Below are 12,755 nucleotides of genomic sequence, written 5' to 3'. Positions count from 1 at the left end.
GGCAGGTCTCGAACCCGTGGGCTCAGGCAATCCACTCACCTCAGCCTCCCAAGGCGCGGGATTACAGGCTGAGCCACTGAGCCCGGTTCACATTCCTTATAAGGTGCCTTGCGCCATATTTTTTAAATTAAGTTAGATTTAAAAATTTTTTTTTGAGTTGGAGTCTCACTCTATCGCCCAGGCTAGAGTGCAATGGCACGCTCACAGCCACCACAGCCTCAACCTGCTGGACTTAGGAGATCCTTCCGTCTCAGCCTTCTAAGTAGCCAGAACTACAGGGATGCACTATCACACCCAGCTAATTTTTTGATTTATCATAGAGATGAGGTCTCATCATGTTGCCAAGGCTGGTCTTGAGTCCGCAGGCTCAGGCAATCCTCTTGCCTCGGTCTCCCAAAGTGCGGGGATTATAGACTTGAGATACCGCACCCCGCTGCCATCATCTTTTCTAGCCACAGGGTATGGTCTCTGGAGCCAGGCAGACTAGGGTTGAATTCGCCTTTATCCTCTGTGTAGGCTTGCGCACATTATTATGCGTTTCGGACTATGAATAGGTATAAAGCCACCTTCTTTGAAAAGAACCACTGGAGGAATTTATTAGAATATGGATTCCAGCCGGGTGTGGTAGCACACACCTATAATCCCAGTATTTTGAGAGGTGGAGGCAAGAGGAATGCCTGAGTTCAGGGGTTCGAGACCAATCTGAGCAACATGGCGAGAACTCATCGCTACAATAAATCAAAATATTAGCCAGGAGTGGTGGCGTGTGCCTGTGGTTCCAGCTACTTGGAAGGCTGAGGCAGAAGGATCACCTGAACCTAGCAGGTCAAGGCTGCGGTGGCTGTGAGCATGCCACTGCACTCCAGTCAGGGGGACAGAGTAAGACTCTTGACTCAAAAAAAAAAATAAAAATTGTGGCTCCTAGCCTGGCCCCACTCCCAACTGCGATTCAGTAGGTCTAGGTAGTATACAGGGATTCTGTATTATAAACAGATACCTGGGAAATTTTGTGTAGACCTGGGCCTGCAGTTTGAAAAAAATGATGTTAGGGGAATGACTGTAAAGTACCTGTTACATAGACACATTGTGGATATTTAACACATGAAGCCATATTTCTCCAGTCTGAGTGACAGAGTGAGACTCCAACTCAAAAAAAAAAAAGACTTACTTCTTTGGGAGGCTGAGGTGAGAGGATTGCTGTGCCCATGGGTTCAAGACCAGCCTGGGCAACAAGGTGAGACCTTATCTCTACAATAAATAAATTAAAAAAAATAGCCAGGCGTGGTGGTACATGCCTGTAGTTCCAGCTACTTGGAAGGATGAGGCAGAAGGATCACCTGAGCACACCAGGTCAAGGGTGTGGTGGCTGTGAGTGTTGTGGGTGACAACAGAGTGAGACTCCAGTTCGGGCTTGGTGGCTCAGTCTGTAATCCCAGCACTTTGGGAGGCCGAGGTGAGTGGACTGCCTGAGCCCGCGGGTTCGAGACCAGCCCGGACAACTTGGCGAGACCTCATCTCTACAATAAATAAAATAAAATTAGCTGGGTGTCATAGTGCGTGCCTGTAGTTCCAGCTACTTGGAAGGGTGAGGCGGAAGGATCGCTGGAGCCCAGTGGGTCGACCCTGGGGCGGCCGTGAGTGTGCTACTGCCCTCCAGCTTGGGCAACAGAGAGTCCAACTCAAAAAAAAAGACAAGAAAAAAAAGAGAGAGACTCCAACTCAAAAAAAAAAAAGACAGTCTTGCTAGTCTGTTCCCTCTGTTCCACCTAATCTAATCCAAGACCCTGGGTTCCCCCCACCTAACTGACCAACTGCCTCTGGTGCCTCTTCTTCAGCATATCCACAGCCCTCCTTTCACAGGCCCCAAGTGCAGCAGAAGTAGCAGGCACAGCAGGGTGGGCAAAGAGCCTGAATCACACCTCCCCCATAATCTCAGTGTCATCCTGTCTCCATCCACTACTAATATTTTTCTGACCACCCTCTTTGCAGCCCAATTCCAAATAGAACCTACAGTCCTTCACCCTCCTACTGTTTCACACCCTCATTCCCTCCCTTACCCAGTTCAGATTCCATGAGCCAACGTTTGATCACTTCTTGTGTATACTTGGATTTGCTTCTTTTTATTCACTGTTTTATTACCTGGCCAAACTTGAACCCTGGCTAAATCTAACTCCCCATCTGCTCTGTGCCTGTGTGAATATGTGGCTGAACAAAAGCACAAGACTGACGGTCTTACTTAAAATCTATGACCACTAACTCCACGGGCCCTGGGACCACCCAGCAACCCTACTACACCTGGCAGGCTCATCACCTACACTCCACTATCCTACAGGACCATTTCACATTATTCTAAATATTTACTGGGTGGGGTGCTTGATCTCAGTTTCCTAACACTAGAAAAATCACACAACTCTCATAAGGGCTTTTGTGAGGATGCAGTGATATGCATTGTAAATGCTTAGCATAGATCTAGACACACAGAAAGTGCTCAGAGAATGTTACCATTATCATTTCCCCAAAGCAAAGTTCTACCCAAATTTCTTCTCTGATTGAAGTTCTATCATGAAAGAATTATCCCCAATTTACAGAGGAGTAAACAGAGACTTAGAGAAGACCACATGGCTAGAAACAAAGTTGGAATTTGAACCCAGGACTGTCTGAACTCCAAAACCCAAGCCCTTAGCCTCCATTCTCTGCTGCTTTATGGCACCAACTCCAACCTTTTGAATCCAGCTTAAGGTTTTATATTCTTAAGTTCTGGCCGGGCACAGTGGCTCACGCTTGTAATCCCTGCACTTTGGGAGGCTGAGGTGAGAGGACTGCTTGAGCCCAGGGGTTCGAGACCAACCTGGGCAACATTGTGAGATTTCATCTCTACAATAAATCAAAAAATCAGCCATGACAGCCAGCCTCAAGTTCTATTTCTGAGTCAACCTGTCCATCCTTCTTGTACCTCCCTCCCCTGGGAGACAAGGAAAGTGGGCAGTGGTCCCCTTAAATGTACCCAGTGTTCTCTGCTATATGGACTTTGTAGGCCCCCTCAGCCTAGACTACCACTGCCCCACATCTGCCCCAAAGTCTCCAACTCTCCTATATAAGTTCTGTCTCCTTGGTGAAGCACCTGCTGATGCCCAGAGAGTCCTTCTTTGTCTGAACCCCTCCAGCGTGGCCCATCCTGTTTCATGATTCCTCACCAAGACAGTAACTTTTGCCCCTCCCCTCTCAGTGTCTCATAAAGAGCAGGTAGGAGCTCAATGGATGACCTCACTGAATCAGAGTCAGAAGGGAAGCACTGGGTTGGAGAATGAAAACCTGATGGTTTCCATCCGGGAGCAGGGTAGGGGTGGGGTAGGGCCCATGTCTTGTCTACCAGCAAATCAGTCCCTCACTGCATCAGCAGGCCAGGCCTCACCTGCTGGGTAACGTCATGGTTTTGAGTGGTGCTGAGCATTAGCAAAGACAGGAGTGTATGTGTAGGGGGTTGCGGGAGGGTTCTTGTTGACAATCAGCTCCCTGGAGAGGTATTTTTGGGTGTGGCAAAAAGTTGACACCAGGGCTATCTTTGTCCTTTAATTCTTGCAGTTACAGAGGCAGTCCTTCGACAAAAACTCCAAGTCTTCAGTCTAAAATTCCATTATACAGATAAGCTGAAGCTCTATTACTGAAGCTGGGTCATTGTAAGTTCAAGGGTGTTCATTTTATTCTTCTCTGGACTGTATGTATAAGCTTTGCTTATATATCGCCTAATAAAAATGAAGCCAAATGACCTAAGATTACACAGGGGACGGGCATGGTGGCTTATGCCTGTAATCCCAGCACCTTGGGAGGCAGAGGCAAGGATTGCCTGAGCTCAGGGGTTCGAGACTGGTCTGAGCAACATGGCGAGACTTCGTATCTACAATAAATTAAAAAACTAGCTGGGCATGGTGGCGTGTACCTGTGGTTCCAGGTACTTGGGAGGCTGAAGCGGAAGGACTGCCTGAACCCAGCAGGTCGAGGCTGCGGTAGCCATAAGCATGCCACTGTGCTCCAGCCTGGGCAACAGAGAGACTCCGGCTCAAACAAAACAAAACAAAACAAAACAAACAGCACGGGATCTAGCATCAATCTTATTTTGTTGACTCTTAAGACCCCAAGACACATTCTTATTTCAGAGATTATGTGCACCTGAGAACTGATGAAACATGGTAGCAAAACTCAATATATAACAGTTGTCATCATCATTTGTGTCACAAGTGAAAAAAATCTGCTCCCAGGATCCTAACAAGGGACAAGGAAACGAGTCTGCCTTGCAAGGTGGACCTGCCCCCATATAAGCCCCGGGCTTGGACCTCCAGACCTACCTTTCTTTCCATTGTTGGAGGGTGTAGACTTCCCGCTGTCAGAGTTCAGCTCAAACACTCGCAAGTCTGTGGGTACTTCTTCCCTTAGAGTCTCTACTCTGGCTGGAGGCCTGGGCTCTGGGCCGCTGGGATGGGCAGGAGGGGGTAGGGGCTTGGAGTGAACTAGAGGTGGGGGTCCAGTCTCACCCACATCCACAGCCTGGCCCTGTTCCTCCAGAGATGCCTCTAGCAGCTTTTGGGACAGGTCCTTGGGCAGCACTGGTGCCTCGGGTGCAGTGGCAGGGTTAGCAATCTGTGTTACAAGGGAGATGCTCTCACTGCTCTCTGACGGAGTCACCTCTGTTGGGGGCTCAACTGGGGTCACCAGATTCTCTTCACAGGGGTTCTGGAGGTCAGGTCCTCCTTCAGGGAATGTTGAAATTTCAGCCATAGGAACCTTTGCCTCTTTTGGGGATGTGGGTGAAATGCCCACAAGCTCTTCTGTAGAGAGAGAAAGGGGGAAAAGGGTAATGTACTTGGGCCTGCCCAAAACATCCTTGGAGTGCTCAGCTTCTTCCAGTGCTCAGCTTCCTGCCAAAGTTTATTCTGATCAAGACAAGATAGCGCCATATTCCTCACCCCCTTGCTGTCATGGTTCTGCAGATCCTCCCTGCCTACCCCTGGGGCCTAATGCCTGGTGGGCTTACAACAATGCAGTCCAAGGTGGTGTTATATATTAGAAAGCCAAGGATTGAAAATGAGTCACTTTTGGGTTCAGGTCAGGCTCTGCTACATCCTAGGTATATGCCTCATTGGTAAAGGAGGGATAATGAAATTGTGGTAAGGACTCTATGTAGAGCTCTTAGTACAGGCTGGGCACACAGTACAAGCTTAATAAATGTGTTAATACTATATCATCCAGGAGATTTCAGCATGCTGTTCTAGGCTGAGCTACCAGCTAGAGGATGCTCAGTTCCCTCCCTAACTCAGTGGTTCCCAAGCCAGGCTGGGCATTCAAATCACTAGGGAAGTTTGTTAAAAACACACATTTTGGCTGGATGCAGTGGCTCAAGTCTATAATCCTAGCACTTTGGGAGGCCAAGGCGAGAGGACTGCCTGAGACCAGCAGTTCAAGACCAGCCTGGGCAACTTGGTGAGACCTCATCTCTACAAAAAAAAAAAACAAAACCACATTTGGCTGCATCCTTATAGAGTCTTATTTAGAAGGTAGTGAAGGGAATCTGGATTTTCAGTAGGTTCTCCAGTGACTAAGAAGTAAATGATCTATGAGCTAGAAGGGGAATCTGGACCAAGCAGCACATGTGACTTCTGAACTTAAACTCAGGATTCCACCAGTCCTGCTCAACATCCCTTCATTAGCTGTGCCTATACTCAGCACACGCAGTGTGCTCATTCCTCACTCTTCCCTGGGCACCAAGCCTCCAGACTTCAGAGAACATGGCCACAAAAGTCCCCCAAGGACAGGACTTGTCACTTGCCCATCACCTCTTAATACCTCTTACCTTCTTCCTCCTCCCAGCCAGGCTCTTCAGAGATGCTCTGTTCTGCCCGCTGCTTCAGGGCATCCCTCCGGGCCTGCTCCTGAGTATAGGGAAGCAGATGGCCAGGTGAAGCCAGGGCACCCTTTCCCCAGACCCTGGTTCTGATCCTAGAGCACCTGTGCCCCTTTCTTCCCTCCACAAAATCCAGCCTGCTTCCCCCAGGGCTGAGTGGGGACCCCCCTGGGACAGACCAGCATACCTGCTCTAGCTGATGGACTTTATAAAAATACCGATGCCAGAATTCTGAATGGGAAACAGCTGCTGGAACCTGGAAGGAGGCAGAAGTGGAGATGAGACTTTGGGAGTGTTTGTGTGCGTCCCAACCTTATCAGTCTACTCCCAGCCAATCTGGATTTCAGATAGTAGGTGGCTCAGCAATGATTGTGAGAGCACTTCTACCCCACTGAAGTTTCAGCTGGATTCACCTTCTGGGCCCAGTTGGCGAAGGAGGAAGAAAAGAACTCCCACCGGGCTTTGCTGGCCCTTCCATTTCTTACCATTCTCTGACTGCCAGAAGCCTGGCCAATCAGCTTCTCCCATGCAGCTCAGGATATGGCTGGTCTGGTTCTACAAGGTCTCCCACTGTTTCTGGACCAGAGGACTCCACATGACTCTGGTTATGTCCCTCCCACCTCCCACCACCTCAAGCCTGAAGCTGGCTGAGGTCCTGCAGGCTGGGCCCTCACCATCTTGGTGTAGAGGGCCCGGATGGAGGGGCTGCCTACAAGGAGCTCTGAGATCTCCCCCTTCTTCTCCTCCAAGCAGAACTGGGAAAGCCAGGCATCAAACAATTCCGGGGGCCCTGCAGAGGGACAGACGCTGATGGTCAGTTCCCTTGGTCTAGGGAAAAACACTGGGCTTATAGAACATACTTAAGCCTAGACACAGACAATGAGGAAAGCTTAAGGGTTTTTCAAAGCCATTTGGTTCAAATTGGGGGTCAAGCAGAGTGAAGGGGTGGTAGGCCTCATTGAGATCAGGGTGTGGCACGTAAGTGAACTCCAGAAGGGGCTGCGATCTCCATTCTCTCATATCCCTGCTCACTTTTTAGCCCACTGCACTTGGCTACTGAATCTGCTTCCCTCTGAAACAGTTGTTTTCAGGTCACATGAACTCAACTACCAGAGCCAATGGCTACTTCTCTGTCTTCCCTCTTGTGATCACCCTACCGTTTTTGGCCCTGGGAGCCACTGCTTTCTTCTTGAAGCTCTCTTTTCTCCTGGCTTCTCACTCTGGTTATCTTCCTCCTACTTCTTGGCTGTTCCGTCTGTGTCTTTGTGGGCTCTTCATTTTCCTTTCTTTTCCTTATCTCTTCTCACTTTGTTTTTTTCTCAAGATTCCCTCCACAAAACCGTGGGTTTCAACCTCCTCCTTCCACTGATAATTCCTATGTCTCTCCTGTAGCTCAGACTACCCTTCTGGACTCCAGATTCAAAGGTCCAGGTATCCTGTGGATACTTCCACCTACACAGTTACTACAGACATTGTGTGCTCATTTTTCTTCCCACCAGCTATCCACTGGACACCCAGGGCCATCCTATCTCCTGCCTTATCCAATCACTTTGGCCTCCATACCTCAGTGTTTCTTGTATGCGTACCTTCTTCTTCATCCCAACACCGTCTCCAAGGTTCTGGCCTCAGCTCTGACATGGGAATTCCCACCCAGTCTCCTAACTGTCTTCCTGTCTTCTGTCTCTCCCCCTCTATTTGATCCTTTTCAACACTACCCCAAGGGCTGCTTTACAAAAGGTGATCACTTCAGGCCTCAAAACCCTTCAATAGATCTCTATAAGAGGGCTTTTCAAGCTAGGGTCCACATGGGTTTAAAAGGGCCACAGAATTCCCATATTGCACACAGCAATTTGTGGAGAGAGGGCTTGTCATTTTCAAGAGATTTTTTAAGGCCTCTGTGACTAAAAGGAGGTGTAGAACTACTACTATGAGCCTTTTAGAAGGAATTTCAGCTGCTTGGTCTGGCACACAAAGCCTGGCACACTCTGGTTCCCACCAGCAGCTCTTGCTGCCTTCATTCCCTCACACACCACGCTTTAATACAGCGTCACCGAAGGGCTGGGTTCTCCCTGCTTTCTCAGCCTTCAAATATACTGTTATCTTTGCTTGAATGCCCTGCCTCACTTGTAAAAGTAAAACTAGTTTCCTTCCAATTTATCCTTACAACCTCAATTCAAGCATCACTTCCTAGGTGCCCAGGCTGGGTCAAGTGCATCGCTCTGGGCTCCCACTGCCTCTCCATCTGTGGAGACAGGCATCCATCCCACTCTTTACCACCTTTGCTTTATTCACTGTTTCCTGTTTCTCCCTCTTAACAGTCAGTTCCCAGAGGGATGGACAGGATTGAGGGTTTGGCTAAATTCTGAGCTCAGCTGGGTGCGGTGGCTCACACCTGTAATCCCAGCACTTTGGAAGGTGGAGGTGAGAGGGACTGCCTGAGTCCAGGGGTTTGAGATCAACCTGGGCAACTTAGCGAGACTGTGTCTCTACAATAAACAAAAAAATTAGCCAGGCATGGTGGTGCATGCCTATAGTGTCAGCTACTTGGAAGGCTAAGGCAGAAGGATCACTTGAGCCCAGCTGGCCTAGAATGCAGTGGCTATGAGTGTGCCACTGCACTTCAGCCTGGGTGACACAGTGAGACTTCTACTCAAAAAAAAAAAAAAAAAAAATCTGAGCTCAGCTCCAGTTCCCAGCACGAGGCCTGCTGCATGGCAGGGACTCAGCAAACAGAAGCTGAAGGGAAGGCAAGCAGGGCAGCGAGGCTGAGAGGGAGGCTGAGATGAGAAGATGAAGGATGAGGGGGGCAAAGTCTCTGCAGTGGGGGGTAACGATAGCTCGGGTTCAGGGAGGAAAAGAGAACAAGAGAACATTAACCCATCCCATAGGGTGTAAGGTACACACCAGCCCCACTGTGGTGCCTCTACATAGGAGGGTGCCCCGCCTCTGCTACCTGAGACAAACAGAGCCCATAGCCCAGATCCTTTTGGTCCACATGCTCAATAAGCCCATCCCCTCACTGCTACCCTCTCACCATCTGGTTCATTGCAGTAGGTTGCTGGGTCTGACTGCAGGCTATAAAGGCGAGCCTGTAAGAAAAAGAACAGAAATTCTGAAGTGCCAGGTACAGAAAGTACCTTTTCTCTGCCAGGGTGCCCAACCAACCACAACCCAGATTCTCCCCTGTTGACTACCATACCCACAAGACACTTATCAATTAACACTGTGGCACACAGGCAGTGGAGCACTGGGCTATGAGTCCAAAACTGAGGCTCCCAGAAAAATGGTCTGTCACTCAGGGAACTAAGGAAATAAAATGTAAACAGGCTACAAAATTATATTTATAAAATGCTTTTGAAGTACGTAAAATCTGAAAAATGTTGGTGCCAATGTGTTAATAAAGTCCACATTTGGGGCAAATTTAGAAATGATGCAGTACCTCCAAATTAAAAATCATTCATCAAAACTTTAATTTTAAGCTGGGCTCAGTGACTCAGCCTGTAATCCCGCGCCTTGGGAGGCTGAGGTGAGTGGACTGCCTGAGCCCGCGGGTTCATGACCTACCTGGGCAACTTGGCGAGACCTCATCTCTACAATAAATAAAAAAATTAGCCGGGTGTGGTAATGCGCGCCTGTAGTTCCGGTTACTTGGAAGGCTGAGGCGGAAGGATTGCTGGAGCCCAGCAGATTGAGGCTGTGGTGGCCGGGAGCGGCCACTGCACTCTAGTCTGGGCGACAGAGTGAGACTCCAACTCAAAAAAAAAAACCAAAAACAAAAACAAAAAAACTTTAATTTTAGAACCAGTCTGCCAAATGATCTGTCAACTGTATTCCCACCTGGGTCACATAGTGGCAAATTTTAGCTGGTAAACAGCCCACTTTCCTTTCTCGATATTGTATGAAGCATGGGCTGTCTGTCTGCACCAGAACTTCAGCAAGTGGTTTTGGTGATAATTAACTGTCATCATAACTTAAAATCCATCTTTTGGCTGGGCTCGGTGGCTTAGCCAGTAATTCCAGCACTTTGGAAGGCTGAGGAGAATGGATTGCCTGACTCACCCAGGCAACTTGGCGAGACCTTATCTCTACAATAAATCAAATTAGCCAGGCACGGTGGCACGTGCCTGTAGTTCCAACTACTAGGAAGGCTGAGGTGGAAGGATCACATGAGCCCAGCAGGTCAAGGCTGTGGTGGCTGGGAGCTTGCCACTGCACTCCAGCCTAGGCGATGGAGTGAGACTCCAACTCAAGGAAAAAAAAAAAATTCCATCTTTTAAACATTTTCACAATTCTACTCACAAGCTCACTAAGTGGTGGCACTAATACTAGTGCTGAAACACATGCTTGAAGATCAGAACATTTGGAATGAAAATTCAATGTGATAAAATGCTATCGAGATGTCCCAACTGCTATGATACCACACTGTGGATTTAGAAGAAAACACCACATGAAATAGAAAATGAAATGCAGGAGAAATACACTACCATGGTTGTTAATTTAAGTGTTCTGAAGACACTCCCACCCCCACCTAGACACTTCTTCCCATTGGAAATCAGTCTTAAATAATTCAAATGTGGAGAAGATGATGCCTCCAGAGATGTTCTCCATAGCGGTTCTTATTAGAGTTGAAAAGTGAAAGGAATCCAAGTGTGCAACTCTAGGGAAATAACTGAATAAATGATGCTATATACACTTGCAAGAATTTTTTTTTTTTTTTTTTGAGTTGGAGTCTCACTCTGTTGTCCAGACTGGAGTGCAGTGGCCATTCCCGGCCACCGCAGCCTCAACCTGCTGGGCTCTGGCGATCCTTCCGCCTCAGCCTTCCAGGCAGCTGGAATTACAGGTATACACTACCACACCTGGCTAATTTTTTGATTTATTGTAGAGATAAGGTCTCACCAAGTTGCCCAGGTGAGTCTTGAACCCATGGGCTCAGGCAATCCACTCACCTCAGCCTCCCAAGGCGCAGGATTACAGGCTGAGCCACCAAGCCCGGCTGCAAGAATTTTAAGACATTAAAAATGGTAGTAATTAGGAAAGATGCCAATAGTCTGTTGTAAATGTTTTTAAGGAAGGGTACAAAATTATATGCACAAAGTGCCTTTTTTGTTAAAAAGAAAAGAACCCAAATAATGTTTACAAAAAGAAATGGAAGATTATATACCAATGAGAAATCAGGGTTCTCTTTGGATGACAGGATTATGGGTTTGGAAATAATTACCTTCTCCTTGCTGCTCCAATTTATACACTTATGTTTATTTTTTGGCTTGAACATGTGCTGCTTTTGTGAGCACAAGTTGGAAGCTAAAGCTTAGTGCTGTAGGGCATCTGCAGGGGAGGCTGCCAGTGAATACCTTGGTGCCATCGTAGGGCTCAGCTGTGCCAGAGGGCGTGCCCATCAGGGTGATAACATCGCAGTCAATGGTTTTGTCTGGTGAGGGGGCGAAGGTATCTGAGATCACCCCTAGGAAGTCAGACAACCCCTTCTTCATTTTCTCTGTTGCACCCGAGGAGCCTTCAGTCTGCAGAGAGAACGGGAAGAGGAGGCAAGTGCCCTGAGAACAGGTTGCAATCTGGGGAATAGGGGTTGAAGCACTGGGACAAAGGTGTACTGTGTGTGGGAGGACTAGGGAAGTGCTCATGACCCTTCACCCCATCTCTGGGGCTGAAGAAGGAGAGGGAGGCAGTGAGGGTCCTCCCCTCACCAAGTGGGGATGCAGAACTGGGCTGTGGTGGGTCTGTGCAGATCACAGTAGAGATCCTTGACTGGCTGTTTCGTCAACATTTCAAGGCCAGTCAGGCTGATAAAAAATTGGCAGGAGAGGACCCACACCATAGACACTTCAGTGGAGAAGAGGGCCTATGGGTAGAGTGGGGAAAAAGTACTGGCTTTGAGTTAGACATAGATTTGAATGCCCGCTCTATCACTTGTTGGTCCTGAGACCTATACCCTCTCTGAATCTGTTTCCTTATCTGTAACATGCAACTATACACACAACTTTCACAGCATTATATGAAGATTAAAACATAAAACATTTACAATGCTGACACACAGCAAACAATAAGCACTACAATATTACAATTTCTTTTTCTTTTTTGAGACCAGGTCTCATCATGTTGCTCAGGCTGGTCTCAAACACCTGAGCTGAGGTAATCCTCTTGCCTCCACCTCCCAAAGTGCTGGGATTACAGGCGTGAGCCACTGCACCTGGCCCAGTATTACAATTTCATCACCATCATTGCACAGAAAGTAGAACACTTTACACAAAAGGCTGGGAAAATATGGCAGGATGAGAATAGATAGTCTTGCCTTGCCTGGGACCAGTCGAGGGTCAACATATTGACCATCCAGCAGGTAGGGATGAAGTGCTGAGAGACAAGGCCAGACTCTAAAAATCTAGTGGAAAACTGTAATATTTACTCTTTTTTTTTCTTTAAACAGGGTCTTGGTCTGTCGCCCAGGCTGTAGTACAGTGGTACAATCATATCTCATGGCAGTCTTGAACTCCAAGGCTCAAGTAATATTTCTGCCTCAGCTTCCCAAGTAGCTGGATTACAGGCATGTACCACCACACAAGCCTAACTTTTTTGTAGTGACAGGGTCTTGCTATGTTGACCAAGCTGGTCTTGAACCCCTAGCTTCAAGCAACCCTCCCATTTTGGCCTCCCAAAGTGCTGGGATTCTAGGCATCACACGCCCAGTCCCTTTCAATATTTTACTATAAAAACAACTTTTTTTGGGGGGCGGGGTTTGAGTTGGAGTCTCACTCCGTCACCCAGACTGGAGAGCAGTGGCCGCTCCCTGCCACTGCAGCCTTGACCTGCTGGGCTCCGGCAATCCTTCCACCTCAGCCTTCCA

General features: G+C 48.1%; 1 protein-coding gene across 8 annotated transcripts in view; it reads right to left on the bottom strand.

Moving 5' to 3' along the window:
• BSDC1 (BSD domain containing 1) overlaps nt 1-12,755 on the bottom strand; it is a 28,883-nt gene that overhangs the window by 6,936 nt on the left and 9,192 nt on the right. For 3 of the 8 annotated variants that reach the window (XM_008066749.1, XM_021716937.1, XM_021716936.1), the window contains 6 exons: nt 11,251-11,418; nt 8,931-8,985; nt 6,571-6,686; nt 6,084-6,152; nt 5,846-5,924; nt 4,344-4,823 (listed from right to left, as the gene is read on the bottom strand). In XM_008066749.1, coding sequence (XP_008064940.1) covers nt 4,344-4,823; nt 5,846-5,924; nt 6,084-6,152; nt 6,571-6,686; nt 8,931-8,985; nt 11,251-11,418 — 967 coding nt within the window. Of the gene's footprint in view, nt 1-4,343; nt 4,824-5,845; nt 5,925-6,083; nt 6,153-6,570; nt 6,687-8,930; nt 8,986-11,250; nt 11,470-12,755 lie in introns of all 8 variants that reach the window. The other 5 variants (XM_021716935.1, XM_021716934.1, XM_021716939.1 and 2 more) reach the window with 3 other exon arrangements.

This window comes from Carlito syrichta, unplaced genomic scaffold (assembly GCF_000164805.1).
Source record: "Carlito syrichta isolate Samal-C Ts95f unplaced genomic scaffold, Tarsius_syrichta-2.0.1 Scaffold309099, whole genome shotgun sequence".
Lineage (NCBI taxonomy): Eukaryota > Metazoa > Chordata > Mammalia > Primates > Tarsiidae > Carlito > Carlito syrichta.
Note: the sequence above shows the minus strand (reverse complement) of the source record. Positions and strands in the feature narration are given on the sequence as shown.